The following is an 18,317-nucleotide window of genomic DNA, read 5'->3' on the forward strand; positions in this document are numbered from 1 at the left end:
TTTTTTTTTTACTTAGTACAATGTCAAAATGGTGGCTCCTTTGATGGGGTCAAATGTATCTGCCAGGAAAATTTCCTTGGGACCTTTTGTGAGTTAGTTCAAGATATGAGCACAATAGGTAAGTCTTAGTGGGCTTTGTATGCAACAGAAATGTGTGGGAATTTGTCTGCATTACTAGTACAATACTATACCCAGATTAAATAAAGAGGATCAAAGCAGCATCTATGAGATCACAAAACCCAATCAAACATGAAGCCCAAGAGCATGTAAAATAAAGAAAAAAACAGCAGCTACCAATCCAGAGATCTGGTGTCTGTCCTCTTCCTGATCGAAGCCCAGTGCCATTTAACCCACTTTTGTTGAGCCTAGGACATCGAGGTTCTGCCCCTATCCTGATTTCACCAGAGAATTGTACAGGGAGTGGTGCCACCTCATTGCTCCCTGCAGCATTTACCCTACGTTCACACTAAGGCCGCGTACACACGGGCAGACTGTTCGCCCAACTTTGTTCGTCAAACAGTACGACAAACAGTCCGCTCAAAATTTGCATGGACGGACTTGACCACACACGATGAACGAACAGTCCGCTGAAAGCGTGCGCGATGACGTGAACGGCACGTACGACGGGACTAGAAAAACAATGTCCTATACACTGCAATGCAACCTTCGCTGTGTAAATTCTTTCTGAGCATGCGCGAGACTTAGTTTGACGAACAAGCCTACACACGAGCGGACTGTCCGCTCAAACCAAGTTTCAGCGGACTGTCTAACGGGAATTCCGAAAAACTTTGTTCGTCAGACTGTCCGCTGAAACTGTCCGCTGAAGCCCACACACGAGCGGACTGTCCGCAGAAACACTGTTCAGCGGACAAAGTTGGGTGAACAGTCCGCCCGTGTGTACGTGGCCTTAGGTGCTTTTTTGTGCATTTTCTGTTTTGCAGAAATGTAATACAGTCCATTGAACATGTTTACATCTACGCGTTTTTCAGCCGGCATGTTTTTGAAAAGGGTCGTGTAATAGACTTGAATGGAGCCGCACCAGAAATGCAAGTGTTGCATTTTTAATGAAATTTGCGTTATTTTTTTTTTATTATTTATTTATTCACTTTATTACACTGTGCATATCTGGTAGCTAAGGATCGGCCAGGAAACTGGCTGCTGTGTCCTTAAAGCGGTTGTATACCTGCTAATGTTTTTTTTTTTTTGCCACCTGCAAAGGAAAAGGCATAATGAGCTAGTATGCAGTATTGCGATTTGTTTTCCACCCTCGCAATCTTAACCACTTACGGACTGCCCGTCCTCATTTTATGGCGGTATCCTCTTCTTCCGTGGGTGGTCCGCTTTCAAATAAAAGTGGTTTCAGCGGTGGATTCACTGCAAGATCACTTTTACCCCCGTCACGCTCTGGTGCCCTCCGTCGCTTACCGAAGCCGACGGCAGAGGCGGAGGCGATCGGGTACTGTCCCCTCTGTGGTAAGGTAAGAGCTAAGTGAGGGGAAGATGGCCCCCCACCCATCTCCATATCATTGCAGGGCGGAAGTGATGTCAAAATGTCACTTCCGCCCATAGCTCTTAAAGGGACATTTTTTTTTTTTATTGCTTTTTAGTGTGAATATGAAATGTGAGGTCTTTTTGACCCCAGATCTCATATTTAAGAGGTTCTGTCATGCTGTTTTTCTATTACAAGGGATGTTTACATTCCTTGTAATAGGAATAAAAGTATCACGATTTTTTTTTTTTAAAGAACAGTGTAAAAAAAAATAAAGAGTAAAATAAATACGATTTTTTTTTTTTTTTAAAGTACCCTGTCCCAGCAAGCTCATATGCAGAAATGAATGCATACCCGAGTAGCTCCTGCATATGAAAACGGTGTTCAAACCACACATGTGAGGTATCACTGTGATCATTAAAGCGAGAGCACTAATTCTAGTTCTAGACCTCCTCTGTAACTCAAAACATGCAGACTGTAGAATTTTTTAAATGGAGATTTTTATGGATAAAAGTTTGTCGCCATTCCACGAGCGGGCACAATTTTGAAGCATGACATGTTGGGTATCAGTTTACTCAACGCAACATTATCTTTCACAATATAAAAAAAAATGGGCTAACTTTACTGTTGCCTTATTTTTTAATTCAAAAAATTTATTTTTTCCCCCCCAAAAAAAAGTGCGCTAGTAAGACCATTGCCAAATACGGTGTGACAAAAAGTATAGCAACACATTTTATTCTCTAGGGTGTTAGAAAAAAACATATATATAATGTTTTGGGGTTCTAAGTAATTTTCTACCAAATATAAATAAATTATTTTAACTTGTAAACAACAAGTTTGAAAAATAGGCCTGGTCTTAAAGTGGTTCTTTCTATGCAGAGAATTCTCTGCTCAAAAAAACAAAACAACATTCTTCAGTTGCGAAGCTAACCATAAACATTGTAACGTTTTGTTTTTTAAATAAATGGAATAACCTTCGGTCTGTAAATGAGGTTCAGTTTAACTACTTAAAGACTAAACCTTTTTCTGACATTTATTGGTTTCAAGTTAAAATCAGTATTTTTTTTGCTTGAAAATTCCTTAGAACCTCCAACACATTATATATATATATATATATATATATTTTTTAGCAGAGACCCTAGAGAATAAAATGGTGGTTGTTGCAATATTTTATGTCACACTGTATTTGCGCAGCGGTCTTTCAAAAGCAATTTGAAGCAAAAAAATACTTTAATGAATTAAAAAACAAAACTAAACAGTAAAGTTAGCCCAATTGTTTTGTATAATGTGAAAAATGATGTTACGTCCACGAAAATCGTGATCTTTATTCTAAGAAAAAAAATAGTTATTCTCATTTTGGCCAGAATCGTGCAGCTCTACTGTATAGGTAATAATTAATAATAATTCCCCATCATGCTACCTGCGAGTTAAAAGACCTTTGTAATATGACAACACACCCATGCCGTGTTAATAACTATCCGCAGATCATCAACATGTGACCTTGACGTCTATTGTGCTGCCTTTTACGTCAAAAAGAGGGTACACTTTGGAATTTGTACATCATTTACTAATAGGTAGATTAGCTGTAGGCTGTAAATAGCACATTCCTCTGTGTTTTGCTGACCTGACCCACTATAATTATCTAATTCTGTCATAAAAGGGTCACTGCACCTATAGATAATATATATTTACGGTGCCTTGAAAAAGTATTCATACCCCTTCACATTTTACACATTTTGTCACATTACAACCAAAAACGTAAATGGGATTTAATGTGATAGACCAAAACGTAGTGGCACATAATTGTCAAGTGGAAGAAAAATGATAAATGGTTTTCCAAAATGTTAAAAATAAATATTTGAAAAGTGTGGCATACACTTGTATACAGCCCCCCTTACTCTGATACCCCTAACTAAAATCTAGTGGAACCAATTGCCTTCAGAAGTCACCTATTTAGTAAATAGAGTCCACCTATGTGTAATTTAATGTTAGTATAAATACAGCTGTTCTGTGAAGCCCTCAGAGGTTTGTTCAGGGGTGGCCCGTCCATTAAGGGCACCGTCTCCCCTGTCCATCCACCGCCTCCCCTGTCCATCCACGGCCTCCCCTGCCCATGCGTCTGGCCCCTTTCAGGACACCGGCGCATGGATTACAATGCAGAGGGGTCATTTTTTTGAAGCACATATTAGAGCCAGAGCTCTAATCTAATAGACTTCAATATAGGGTGGGCTCAGGTCGCAGAGAATGCGAACAGAGCCCATCCAGGTGTGTTACAACATCGAATGAATATTCACTGTTGTTACACTGATGTTCCTCCCGGGCAATCAGAAAGCCGATTTTGACACCGCTCTCCTGATTGTCTGAAGGGGTCGGCGATCCTATTGGATGCCTAGGAAGTGGAGGGGGAGGAGCTGGAAGCCACCGTGGAGGAGAAGAATCAGAGCCCAGCTGAGACGATGTACGGTACCCACCACAATGGGGTAAGCGTCGGACTCATCAGCAAACAGCGGGGGGGGGGGGGGGGGTTGGTTGTTTTTTGCCACTCGGGGTGGGGGGGTGTATTGTTGTTTGCTGCCAACCAAAAAAAAACACCAGCCACCACTGGGTTTGTTAGAGAACCTTACTGAACAAATAGCATCATGAAGGTCAAGGAATACGCCAGACAGGTCAGGAATAAAGTTGTGGAGAAGTTTAAAGCAGGGTTGGGTTATCAAAAAAATCGCAAGATTTGAATATCTCACGGAGCACTGTTCAATCCATCATTGGAAAATGGAAAGAGTATGGCACGATTGCAAACCTATCGAAACATGGCCGTCCACCTAAAGGGAGAGCATTAATCAGAGAAGCAGCCAAGAGGCCCATGGTAACTCTGGAGGAGCTGCAGAGATCCAGAGCTCTGGTGGGATAATCTGTCCACAGGACAACTATTAGTCGTGCACTCCACAAATCTGACCTTCATGGAAGAATGGCAAGAAAAAAGCAATTGTTGAAAGAAAGCCATAAGAATTCCCATTTTCCGCTTGCAAGGAGCCATGTGGGGAACACAGCAAACGTGGAAGAAGGTGCTCTAATCAGATGAACTTTTTGGCCTAAAAGCAGAAACTCTATTGCCGCGTACACACGATCAGACTGTCCGGCGGACTTAGTGCAGCGGACTAGAGTCCGCCGGACAATTAGATCATGTGTGTGCACCAGTGGACTTTTTCTTCCCAAAAGTCCAGCGGACTTAGAAAGAAGACTTGACACAAAATTGTCCGCCGGACTCAGCTTTTGAGCGGACAATTCGCTCGTCTGTCTGCTAGTCCGCCAGACTTTCCAAATGAACAGACTTGCCCACACACGGACTAAAGTCCGTTAATTTTGAATGTGACTTCAGCTACGATGGGACTAGAGAAGGAAGTCAATATTGCCGCCTCCATCGGCGAGATTGATACCTTGTGAGCCCCGTCACCTGATATGGGCTTTAAGGGTAACCTCCACGCCAAAAAATGGCATGGGGTCCCCCATAGTCCATACCAGACCCTTATCAGGAAAGGGGGTGGGGACAAGCGAGCACCCCCTCTGAACCCTACCAGGCCGCATGCCCTCAACATGGGTGGGTGGGTGCTTTGGGGAAGGGGGGTGCCCTGAAGCCCCCACACCCCAAAGCACCTTGTCCCCATGTTGATGAGGACAAGGGCCTCCTCCCGACAACCGTGGCTGTTGGTTGTCAGGGTCTGAGGGCGGGGGGCTTATCAGAATCCGGGAGCCCCCTTTAATAAGGGGGCCCCAGATCCTGGCCCCCACCCTATGTAAATGAGTATGGGGTACATCATACCCCTACCCATTCACCTGAGGGAAAAAGTGTCAATTAAAAAACACACCACACAGGTTTTTAAAGTAGTTTATTAGGCAGCTCTGGGGGTCTTCTCCGTGCTTTCCAGTTCTTCTCACTGGGCCCAGCTTTCTCCTTCATCACTGTTGCCGCCATCTTCTTCCATCTTCTGTTCTTCCGATGTCAAAAACGACATTCTCTCCTGCTGTAATACCCTGGACACGGTGCGCAGCAACTTATATAGGCATAAGGGGCAGGGGTCCCCGGGTGATGTCACATGGTGACCCCGTTCCTTATGATGTCACAGTCCCGGGGGATGCTAGCAACACCCTGCATGGCAGCATCATGTTGTGGGGATGCTTTACTTCAGCAGGGACAGGGAAGCTGGTCAGAGTTGATGGGAAGATGGATGGAGCCAAAATCCCATTAGGGATTATCTCAGGTGGGTCAGGATCCTCGCATGAACCCACCTGAGCTATCCCACCAGGAATCTGTCAATGTCCTTGACCAATCATCAGTGGCTGAGGCATTCCCCGCCCCACAGCCACACATATACTAGGGCTGCAGGACAGGGAATGACTTTCCAGCAGACTAAGTCCGACAGTCTTCCCGACGGACTTTTGGCGGAGGTCCGACGGACTTTCCGGAGGAATGGACTTGGACACACACAAACGAACTAAGATCATTCAAAAGTCCGTTCATTTTGAACGTGATGGTGTAAACGGGACAATACAAGGAAGTTCAATAGCCAGTAGCCAATAGCTGCCCTTGCGTCATATTTGGTCCTTCGGACTAGCACACAGATGAATGGTTTCCTGATTTTTAGTCCGTCGGAATTGAGTCAGTCAGATAGATTTGAAACATGTTCTATTTATAGATCCGTCTGATTTTTTTCCCGAAAAACGATCAGACTAGCCCACACACGATCGGATTGTCCGACGGACTGATCCAGTCCGACCTAGTCTTCCGGAAAGTCTGGTTGTGTGTACGCAGCATAAGAGTTATATCTTTGCGAACATAGAACAAAAGTAGCCCCACCAGCGTACGCCCTGCTGCCGTAGGAATGAATTGCTCTATCAAACCCAGAATGCATATTACCATTGATTGTTGCAATGATATATATGTTATCTGGGATATAGAAGCTAGTATCTGTTCCCAATATCTCACAAGTCCAAAATATAGTGAAGTCTCCAGGGATCTCCCCACATCGCCAACAGCCTGGGGCAAGGTCGGAATTGATTTCATATAATATATACAGCCCATCCATAGGGGGCGCCCGGGTGCAGTGCAATATGGGAAGCGCCACGTCAATGCAATCATTGCAGACCAGGAGCTTAATTTGCCCCCGTAAAACTCGCTCTGTGGCGCGGTCGATCACGCCACAGCTTCCGGCATGATGGACTGGTGGGGCGCATAGACTCAGATGCATTGAGCAGCGCTGCTGACGTCACTCAAGGAAGTGACGTTGGCACTCGTCTGCTCAGTCCAGCGTGAGAGGAAGCTGAGCTGAGCAAAAAAATTGTAGGATTGAGGTAAAGGAAGCAGGGTGAGTTTCTTCCAGAGAATCTCCTGATCTGATGTGTGAGCAGGGTGACGAGGATGAATTGTGTCTGACAATGCAACTGATCAAGATTTGGGTTACAGGAAGAGGGGAAAGGAGAGAGATTAGGGAACGAAAAGAGATGGAGAGACACTCAAACAATTAAAAATGTATGCAGGGGTAGAACTAAAAGGTAGTTTAAGTGCCATTACCCATAAATGTTTTTCGGTGGGCGGAAACGCTGCCCCCACCCCCAGGCAGTCAAAACAAAAAAATGTTAAAAATAAATAAATTTTATTTAAACATGTCCCTTTAACAAAAAATTGTGTAATATGGGAAGCGCCACGTCGATGCAATCATGAGATTGTAGGCAAGCCGGTTCATTTGCACTCTGTGGCGCGGTCGATCGCGCCACAGCTTCTGGTGCGAGGAACTGGCCGAGCGAGTGCAGTGCATAGACTCAGATGCATTGAGCAGCGCTATCAACGTTGAATGTGCAGCCTGGTATATGATGTGCAGAGCCCTGTGTATAATGTACAGCCTGGTATATGATGTGCAGAGCCCTGTGTATAATGTACAGCCTGGTATATGATGTGTAGAGCCCTGTGTATAATGTACAGCCTGGTATATGATGTGCAGAGCCCTGTGTATAATGTACAGCCTGGTATATGATGTGCAGAGCCCCGTGTATAATGTACAGCCTGGTATATGATGTGCAGAGTCCGGTGTATAATGTGCAGCCTGGTCTATGATGTGCAGAGCTCTGTGTATAATGTACAACCTGGTATATGATGTGCAGAGCCAGGTGTATAATGTGCAGCATGGTATATTATGTGCAGAGCCCTTAGTCTAATGTGCAGCCTGGTATATGATGTGCAGAGCTCTGTGTATAATGTGCAGCCTGATATATGATGTGCAGAGCTCTGTGTATAATGTGCAGCCTGGTATATGATGTGCAGAGTCCTGTGTATAATGTGCAGCCTGCTATATGATGTGCAGAGCCCGATGTATAATGTGCAGCCTGGTATATGATATGCATAACCCGGTGTATAATGTGCAGCCTGGTATATGATATGCAGAACCCAGTGTATAATGTGCAGCCTGGTATATGATGTGCAGAGCCCGGTGTATAATGTGCAGCCTGGTATATGATGTGCAGAGCCCGATGTATAATGTGCAGCCTGGTATATGATGCGCAGAGCCCAGTGTACAATGTGCAGCTGGTATATGATGTGCAGAGCCCGGTGTATAATGTGCAGCCTGGTATATGATGTGCAGAGCCCGGTGTATAATGTGCAGCCTGGTATATGATGTGCAGAGCCCGGTGTATAATGTGCAGCCTGGTATATGATGTGCAGAGCCTGGTATATAATGTGCAGCCTGGTATATGATGTGCAAAGCCCTATGTATAATGTACAGCCTGGTATATGATGTGCAGAGCCCTGTGTATAATGTGCAGCCCGGTATATGATGTGCAGAGCCTGGTGTATAATGTGCAGAGCCTGGTGTATAATGTGCAGCCTGATATATGATGTGCAGAGCCCAGTGTATAATGTGCAGACTGGTATATGATGTGCAGAGCCCAGTGTATAATGTGTAGCCTGGTATATGATGTGCAGAGCCCGGTGTATAATGTTCAGCTGGTATATGATGTGCAGAGCCCTGTGTATAATGTGCAGCCCGATATATGATGTGCAGAGCCTGGTGTATAATGTGCAGCCTGGTATATGATGTGCAGAGCCCGGTGTATAATGTGCAGACTGGTATATGATGTGCAGAGCCCTGTGTATAATGTGTAGCCTGGTATATGATGTGCAGAGCCCGGTGTATAATGTTCAGCTGGTATATGATGTGCAGAGCCCTGTGTATAATGCGCAGCCCGATATATGATGTGCAGAGCCTGGTGTATAATGTGCAGAGCCTGGTGTATAATGTGCAGCCTGGTATATGATGTGCAGAGCCCGGTGTATAATGTGCAGACTGGTATATGATGTGCAGAGCCCTGTGTATAATGTGTAGCCTGGTATATGATGTGCAGAGCCCGGTGTATAATGTGCAGCCTGGTATATGATGTGCAGAGCCCAGTGTATAATGTTCAGCTGGTATATGATGTGCAGAGCCCGGTGTATAATGTTCAGCTGGTATATGATGTGCAGAGCCCGGTGTATAATGTGCAGCTGGTATATGATGTGCATAGCCCGGTGTATAATGTACAGCCTGGTATGATGTGCAGAGCCCGGTGTATAATGTGCAGCCTGGTATATGATGTGCAGAGCCCGGTGTATAATGTGCAGCCTGGTATATGATGTGCAGAGCCCGGTGTATAATGTGCAGCCTGGTATATGATGTGCAGAGCCCGGTGTATAATGTGCAGCCTGGTATATGATGTGCAGAGCCCTGTGTATAATGTACAGCCTGGTATACGATGTGCAGACCCCCGTGTATAATGTACAGCCTGGTATATGATGTGCAGAGTCCGGTGTATAATGTGCAGCCTGGTCTATGATGTGCAGAGCTCTGTGTATAATGTACAACCTGGTATATGATGTGCAGAGCCAGGTGTATAATGTGCAGCATGGTATATTATGTGCAGAGCCCTTAGTCTAATGTGCAGCCTGGTATATGATGTGCAGAGCTCTGTGTATAATGTGCAGCCTGATATATGATGTGCAGAGCTCTGTGTATAATGTGCAGCCTGGTATATGATGTGCAGAGTCCTGTGTATAATGTGCAGCCTGCTATATGATGTGCAGAGCCCGATGTATAATGTGCAGCCTGGTATATGATATGCATAACCCGGTGTATAATGTGCAGCCTGGTATATGATATGCAGAACCCAGTGTATAATGTGCAGCCTGGTATATGATGTGCAGAGCCCGGTGTATAATGTGCAGCCTGGTATATGATGTGCAGAGCCCGATGTATAATGTGCAGCCTGGTATATGATGCGCAGAGCCCAGTGTACAATGTGCAGCTGGTATATGATGTGCAGAGCCCGGTGTATAATGTGCAGCCTGGTATATGATGTGCAGAGCCCGGTGTATAATGTGCAGCCTGGTATATGATGTGCAGAGCCCGGTGTATAATGTGCAGCCTGGTATATGATGTGCAGAGCCTGGTATATAATGTGCAGCCTGGTATATGATGTGCAAAGCCCTATGTATAATGTACAGCCTGGTATATGATGTGCAGAGCCCTGTGTATAATGTGCAGCCCGGTATATGATGTGCAGAGCCTGGTGTATAATGTGCAGAGCCTGGTGTATAATGTGCAGCCTGGTATATGATGTGCAGAGCCCAGTGTATAATGTGCAGACTGGTATATGATGTGCAGAGCCCAGTGTATAATGTGTAGCCTGGTATATGATGTGCAGAGCCCGGTGTATAATGTTCAGCTGGTATATGATGTGCAGAGCCCTGTGTATAATGTGCAGCCCGATATATGATGTGCAGAGCCTGGTGTATAATGTGCAGCCTGGTATATGATGTGCAGAGCCCAGTGTATAATGTGCAGACTGGTATATGATGTGCAGAGCCCTGTGTATAATGTGTAGCCTGGTATATGATGTGCAGAGCCCGGTGTATAATGTTCAGCTGGTATATGATGTGCAGAGCCCTGTGTATAATGCGCAGCCCGATATATGATGTGCAGAGCCTGGTGTATAATGTGCAGAGCCTGGTGTATAATGTGCAGCCTGGTATATGATGTGCAGAGCCCGGTGTATAATGTGCAGACTGGTATATGATGTGCAGAGCCCTGTGTATAATGTGTAGCCTGGTATATGATGTGCAGAGCCCGGTGTATAATGTGCAGCCTGGTATATGATGTGCAGAGCCCAGTGTATAATGTTCAGCTGGTATATGATGTGCAGAGCCCGGTGTATAATGTTCAGCTGGTATATGATGTGCAGAGCCCGGTGTATAATGTGCAGCTGGTATATGATGAGCATAGCCCGGTGTATAATGTACAGCCTGGTATGATGTGCAGAGCCCGGTGTATAATGTGCAGCCTGGTATATGATGTGCAGAGCCCGGTGTATAATGTGCAGCCTGGTATATGATGTGCAGAGCCCGGTGTATAATGTGCAGCCTGGTATATGATGTGCAGAGCCCGGTGTATAATGTGCAGCCTGGTATATGATGTGCAGAGCCCTGTGTATAATGTACAGCCTGGTATACGATGTGCAGACCCCGAAATATAATGTGCAGCCTGGTATATGATGTGCAGAGCCCTGTGTATAATGTGCAGCCTGCTATATGATGTGCATTCTATAAGGGGCGTGGCTTATGAGAAGTGGGGGGGGCAAATGTGGAGGGGTGGCATCTTGTGCCCCCCCCCATCCAAAAACTTCACCAGCCGCCACTGAGTATATAAGGAGTGTAATATGCCCTGTGTACTATCTGAAACTTAATCAATTGCTCTCTCAGGGAGACATGAGAATTGAAAGGAGAATTCCATATATCATCCCAGTCATCATTATCAAGTTCGGGGATATCCTTAGACCATTTAAGTCTTAATTTCTCTAAATTAGGTAGGGAGACCATTGCTATGAAAATACAGTTTAGAGGCAGCATTCTTTGTAAAGTCCAACCTAAGAAGCTTCTCTAAGGCAGATTGAATTAGTTGAGAAGAACTGGAGAATTGAAAGCTAAAGGCATGGGAGAGTTTAAAAAAAAATGAAAAGAATACAGCTGAGGAATATTGAAGTCGGAGATTAGTTTGGAAAATTAAATCAAGGATTCATCCAAAATAATCTGTGTCACTGTTTTTACCTTAAATTTAGTCCAAGCATAAGGGTTGGGCAATGAATAAAAATGCTCCAAGGTGGGATTTATCCAGGGGGAGCATTGGGCAAAATTGCATGTAGAGGATATCGTTCAATTTTAAGACTCTGTCCCCATGCGCATAGCGTGATACACATAGACGGTGTCAACGAAGGCCCCCGAAAAATCAAACATTTCAACGCCTCCAAGGATCCTAATACTGCTGCTTCTACCTGAGTAGCAGAATTAGAGGTATCTGGGTTAAGCCACCAGGCCGCAGTTACTAGCTGAAAAGCCAAATAATATTTATGGAAATCTGGACATGCCAGGCCACCTTGGGAGGCCGGATGTACCAGTGTCGCCCAAATATACCTAGGGGGCTTTGATCTCCATATGAATGCTGAAAGAATATGATGCAGCCGTGCAAAAAATGATTTAGGTATCCACTGCAGAGGGTGAACTAATCCTTGAAGAGAAACTATTTCCAATAAGTACTCACTTGAAGGTATTAATGAAACCTTTACTTGGACGTCATTTGTAATATGCTGCTATATGCGTTCGCAGTGGTACTGTATATAGCAATCTGTGGGCTCACCTTCAATTCACTGTCTTGCTTTACCAGATAAGAGCAGTTAGCTTCCTTGCAGAATGTCTGCTGAGATTAGAGATGACTGAATAAAGAAGTGCATTGTGTTCATGGAGGCACCTTGCCCCCATGTTGATGGGGACAAGGGCCTCTTCCCAACAACCATGGCCAGTGGTTTTCGGGTTCTGCAGGTGGGGGGGCTTATCAGAATCTGGAAGCCCCCCCCCCCCCATGTGAATGAGAGGGGTATCATACCCCTACTCATTCACCTCAAAAAGCATTGAAAAGTAAAAAAAAAAAAGCTGTTTTTTGACAAGTCCTTTACTAAAAAATAGCTCCGATCTGTCTTCTTCCACCGCCGTCTTCTTCCGGAGCTGTCTTCTCCTGCTGCTGTCTCTTCCCGTAGCTATCTTCTCCCGCTGCTGTCTCCTTCCTCACTGCCATTTACCGGTTAAAAAAAAAAGCAGCTCCTCTTCTGTGGCTGTCTTCCTCCATTGTGTTGTCGCCCACTGTCTGGCATCTCTTATATAGCCATGGCCATCCGATGACTTCATCTGGAGAGCCCGCCCATGTGATGCCATGTGATGTCACAAGGGGTGGGCTCTTTGGGTGATCTCATCAGAGCAGGCTCTCTGGGTGAACTCATCAGATCGCCCTCATAACTATATAAGATCTGTCAGACAGCGGGTGACAACACAACGGAGGAAGATAGAAGAAAGGCTGTTTCTTTCTTTTTTGCAGGTAACCGGAGGCGAGGAAGAAGACAGCAGCGGTGAAGATAGCAGAAGGAGAAGAGGGCAGCAGGAAATGACAGCATCGGTAAGAGACAGTAGCGGGAAAAGTCTCAGGGAGAAGATGGCTCAGGGAGAAGACAGCTCAGGGAAAACACAGCTTGGGAGGAAGACTGCACCTGGAGAGACAATGGCGAGAGAAGATGGTTCAGGGAGAAGACAGCTCACAGCAGTTTTTTTAATAAAGTACTTGTCTAAACCTGACTCTTGTTCTTTTTTACATTTCACTGCTTTTTGAGGTGAATGGGTAGGGGTATGATGTACCTGATACCCATTTACATGGGGGGGTGGGATCTGGGGGCCCCCTTATTAAAGGAGGGTTTCCAGATTGCGATAAGCCCCCTGCCCACAGACCCCAACAACCACCAGCCAGGGTTGTTGGGAAGAGGCCCTTGTCCCCATCAACATGGGGGCAAGGTGCTTTGGAGGGTAGAGCCCCCCAAAGCACCCATCCCCCCCATGTTGAGGACATGCGGCCGACCTGGCATGGTTCATGAGGGGGGGCACTCGCTTGTCCCCTCCCTTTCCTGACTTGCCATTTTGGTATGGATTTTGAGGGGGACCCCACGCCATTCTAAAAAGAAATGTTGACATACAGAAAACAAAATGCAAAATGCATGAAAACTGCTTGCACATGCAAAAACGCATAAAATCCGAGGGCTTAAAAACACAAAACGCACTGCAAAACATTGCCTGAAAAACGCATTAAACGCAACCGCATAGATGTGAACCTAGACATAAATTACAGAAAGAGTAATATTTGGATCCACCACCACAACTATCTCAGTGGAAAACACATTCACCGCATTTGGACTGTGCATGTGAAGGAGCTGAAGTTTTTAACCATAAAGTAGCCATCCGGCACCTAGGAGCTCTTTATAAGTGAAGAGATCTATAGGAAAAGGGTGAACATATTTAGATCAGTGGGTGAGAGCAGGGGTGGACTGACGACTCATGGGGCCCCTGGGCAATAGGAGATTATGGGGCCCCCAGGCAATCCGAGATTATGGGGCCACACAGTATACACACACACGGTATACAATCATACAGTATACACAGACATGTTTCTATTGGCTGAGAAGGTACTGGAGAGGTGGAGCAGGTATAATCTTGGGACTTTTACACCAAAAGGATGTAGGTAAGGGACATTTCAGAGACAGATGTAAATAAAATGCAGATTTTTACATACTGTCCCTGGTTTTACTGAGGCTGGCAACCCTGATGGGGCCCCCTAGGGGCTCGGGGCCCTCGGGCAGTGCCCGAGTGGCCCAATGGTCAGTCCGCCCCTTGGTGAGAGTTGATGTGATCAGTTGTGGCTGCAGTTAGCACTATGGTTTTTTTTCCTCAATTTTTCCAAGATATACACAAGGTGAAGAGTTGGATTAGAGTACATGGTGCAAGGGTCCACATCTTGAAGAACGCTTGGGAGGACAAAGTGAAAGATTGTATTATTGAGTGTTTTTTTTTTTTTACCACGGATTACATCACGTGTGTGTGTGGTTCTGTGGTTTTTGTCCTTTATTTTGAAGTTTTGTGGTCATTTAGGGATTGTTAATGCTTGCTCACTGGAAGAACTTTATCATACATTTCACATTTGTGTGATCTTTATTATCAAATGTCTGTATATATATGCTTTAACTATATGATGATACATTTGGTTTAACCATTTCTCGCCGGGAGGGCGTAAATGGACATCCTCCTGTTTTAGTGGTTATACTCGGATGATACCTGCACCTACAGGCATCATCCCAGTATTGATCTTTTCAAGCGGCAATTCTCTTCAAGGCAGAAGTGATCCGAGAGGCTAATCACTTCTGTAGGTAGTGAAAGAGGGTCCCGCCCCCCTCTTGCCACCGCCTCCCCTGGGCTCTCCAATCCCATTGTGAAGGCTGGGAGCGATGCCAGCAGTTCGTCACTTTCGGTTCTGCCCCTTTGTTTACCTGGCTAGCGACGGCCAGGTAAGTAGCCGATCAGAATGATCTGTGTCTTATCGGCTACATGGGAGGCCAGAGGAGAAAACTGGGGTCTAGTCGACCCTAAATCTCTCCATAAAGAGAACCATGCGATTACAAGGGCTGTTGTTAATCTCTTGTGATAGCAATAAAGTTAGTACAAAAAAAAGTGTAAAAAATATATATATTTTCATAAAAAAATGAATAAATAAATAATATATATATTTTTTTTTAAAGCGCCCCTGTCCCACCGTGCTTACGCGCAAATGCGTATACATACATTACTCCTGCATGAATATGTAAACGGCGTTTAAACCACACATGTGAGGTAGTGTCACGAATGTAAGAGTGAGAGCAATAATTATAATTATAGCACCAAAACTTCTGTCCAACTCTAAACTGGTAACCTGTAAAGGCATTTAAATTGTTGCCTATGGAGAATTTTAAGCACTGTAGTGTGCTGCCATTCCACGGGCAGACGCAATTTTAAAGTGCAACATGTTAGGTATCTATTTACTCAGTATAACATTCACATTATGCAAAAAAATTGTGCTAACTATAGAGGGTTTTTTTTATTTATTTTTTTATTTATGAAAGTCTTTTTTTCCCAAACAAAATTGCGTTTGAAAAACCGCTGCACAAATACCGTGTGACATAAAAAATTGCAACACCCACCATTTTATTCTATAGGGTCTCTGCTAATATATATATATATAGATATATATATATATATATATATATATATATACATATATATATATATATATATATATATATATATATATATATATATATATATATATTGTTTGGGGGTTCTGAAAAAATTTCTAGCAAAAAAATATATATAAATTTTTACATGTAGGAGCGAACAGTCAGAAATGGCCTGGATGGGAAGCGGTTAAATAGCAAATCTACAAAACAAATGAAACCAATTGCATTAATGTAACATCAGCTTAAAATCTTATACAGTGAATTGCAAGGATAATAAAGCCCTAAACATTTACAGCTTCCCTTGTTATGATGCCTCATATTGTTCTTTTTTGTTTTTTTATCCCTCAGTAAAATGTGAGAATGGAGGATTGCCAGATGGAATTAAATGTATCTGTCCAGGAAACGGAGTCTACGGAGTCAGATGTGAACTTGTCCGAGATCGAGTCCTTTTGGGTGAGTAGTTCTATTTGAATTTATTTGGTGAAGTGTCACATTCAATAGGATGGTTTAAAAGAAGACCTGTACTTGTTTATTAACCTGCCTGGCGGTATGATTATGTCTGATTTTTGAATGTGCTACATTGTTTTGCATGGAAATTTGTTGTTTTATATTATAGGCATGTAGAAATAACTCATTTAAATCTGTTCAGACAAGAGTCTAGTAGACATCCCGGGTATGATAAAGTTTGAAACACGAAATCATAAATTATAATATAATAAATAACTATAAATAATTATAATAAATAATAATATAATAATAATGATGTAATCGAATCAAAAACACTGAAATTTGTCCAAACAAGGGTGCAATATTACGAGTCACTGTAATACTAGACACTTCATATTGGTTTAGAAAACATCCTGGGTACTTTAAATTTTGAAACATGAGACTGCACATAGTCTGACGTCACAATCAGGACAATAGAACCTGGTTTCCTTTCGGATTTTCTTTCCATTGTCATCTCGCTTTGAGCAACAAACCACGCACATGCTTATAGGTGCTGACTTTTTCTTAGTTGGTGGGATGTAGTCCATGAAGTGAGGACCAGTCAGGCGTTTCGGGTTGACAACGCCAAGAGCACGATGTCCAGCTCTATTCACAGCCATTGATGGTGTTTGGTGGTTCACAAAGATCTGTTTGGCAACTTTCCAAATTAAATCAGAAGGAATCACAGGCTTGTGATTCTTTTTTTTTTTAGCAGAATGTAGGCATTTCGTAAGCATTGCTCAAGAAGATGCCTGAAGATCTTCTTGTAGTACTTTTTTTGCTGTTTCCTCATTGCTGGGTAGAATGTCATTGCTTGGTCGGCTCTGTCAACACCTCCCATGGTCTTATTGTAGTCTATCACTACATGTGGCTTCATGATTTATTTCCCACCTTTTGTACATACCATAACAGTGGAGGTATTATGAACTGTACTCATTAGGCAGACATCTTTCTTGTCACGTTATCGCAGTGCCATCATTTTGCATTTCTGCCATTCAACCATTTCTCCAATCTTAAGCTTCTTATTGCCAAACATTGGTGGCATGTCGCGCCGGTTAGCCCTAACGGTTCTATAGGCATCTGTTTTGTTTTGCAGAAGAAACTCATAAAGTTCAGGAGACGTATAAAAGTTGTCGGTTGTTACGTAATAGCACTGATTTAGCAATGGCTCAATGAGTGAAAGAAGTGAAGATGTTGCCATTCCATAGTTGCTGTATTTTGGATTGAATTTGGTTCCTTTCCCAGTGTATAGGACTGAATTCTAAATGTAGCCAGTTGATGATTCGCATAGCATGTAGGATTTTACGCCAAATCGTGCTTTCTTTGATGAACCTTTGTATTGTACCCAGCTGAGCCTTCCCTTGGAGGCCATTCGACTTTTATCTATGCTGATATCTCTTTTTAGCACATAGCTCCATTGCAAATTCTTTAGAATCAATTGAGATACTTTCCAAATTTTCTTGAGTTTTGGTGCAGAATGAGTAGTTTCATCAAATTCTTCGTTTTCAAAGTGTAAATATTTAATGATCAGGGGAAATTTGCACTCTGAAATGACCATGCCAAAGAATGGACTGGCAAGTAATTTTTGTTGCGTAGTAGCTAATTGTTGCTCTTGGTACCGGTTTGCTCAGTACTATTTTCTGAATAACGATCAGAAATAGTTCTAAGTATGCCAAGGGGTTGTCATCTTCAACGTCTACTTTCATAGCAGATGCTCCAATAAATGGGAATCTTGGGGGCACTGCGTGATCCGTACCACAGTCAATAGAGCACCAAGTCCGCACATCAGTGAGCTCAGTCGCAGAATCATCGATGTCGTCGCTGTCCTATCCGATGAGGAATTTCCCCAAAAATCACTATCTCTCAATTCTGCGAGGGATCCTAATTCACTATCGCTGTTTTCAAGCTGGTCATAAACCGCTTTTGACGTAGAGGGATGCTTTTGGATGCCATGGGCGTTCTCAAGTTCCCAGGCAGAAAGAATGGTAAACATGCAGGCAGGGCATGGGACAAAGCACTGGGGATAAAACTGATGTCAAGTAATTTGATACAGTAATGCAATCCTAAGATTACAATGTATTGTTGGTGTGTATGTTTTTAACTTTTTGAATTTGCCACCGGTTCCGCCCCCATGCATCGGAACGCTCGCAGGGAACGGAACCCGGAAGGCAGATGCATTGGGCGG

The 18,317-nt window shown here is 43.8% G+C and overlaps 1 protein-coding gene across 2 annotated transcripts in view; it reads left to right on the forward strand.

Annotated features, from left to right (window-relative positions):
• Window positions 1–18,317, forward strand: part of LOC143961287 (mucin-17-like) — a 90,568-nt gene that overhangs the window by 33,827 nt on the left and 38,424 nt on the right. Inside the window, exons 3-4 of one of the 2 annotated variants that reach the window (XM_077470539.1) lie at window positions 17–118; window positions 15,995–16,099. In XM_077470539.1, coding sequence (XP_077326665.1) covers window positions 17–118; window positions 15,995–16,099 — 207 coding nt within the window. The remainder of the gene's footprint in view (window positions 1–16; window positions 119–15,994; window positions 16,100–18,317) is intronic. The other variant, XM_077470540.1, reaches the window with a different exon arrangement.

This window comes from Lithobates pipiens, unplaced genomic scaffold, assembly GCF_037356315.1.
Source record: "Lithobates pipiens isolate NorthernLeopardFrog02 unplaced genomic scaffold, aLitPip1_a1.2 Scaffold_8, whole genome shotgun sequence".
Taxonomy (NCBI): Eukaryota; Metazoa; Chordata; class Amphibia; order Anura; family Ranidae; genus Lithobates; species Lithobates pipiens.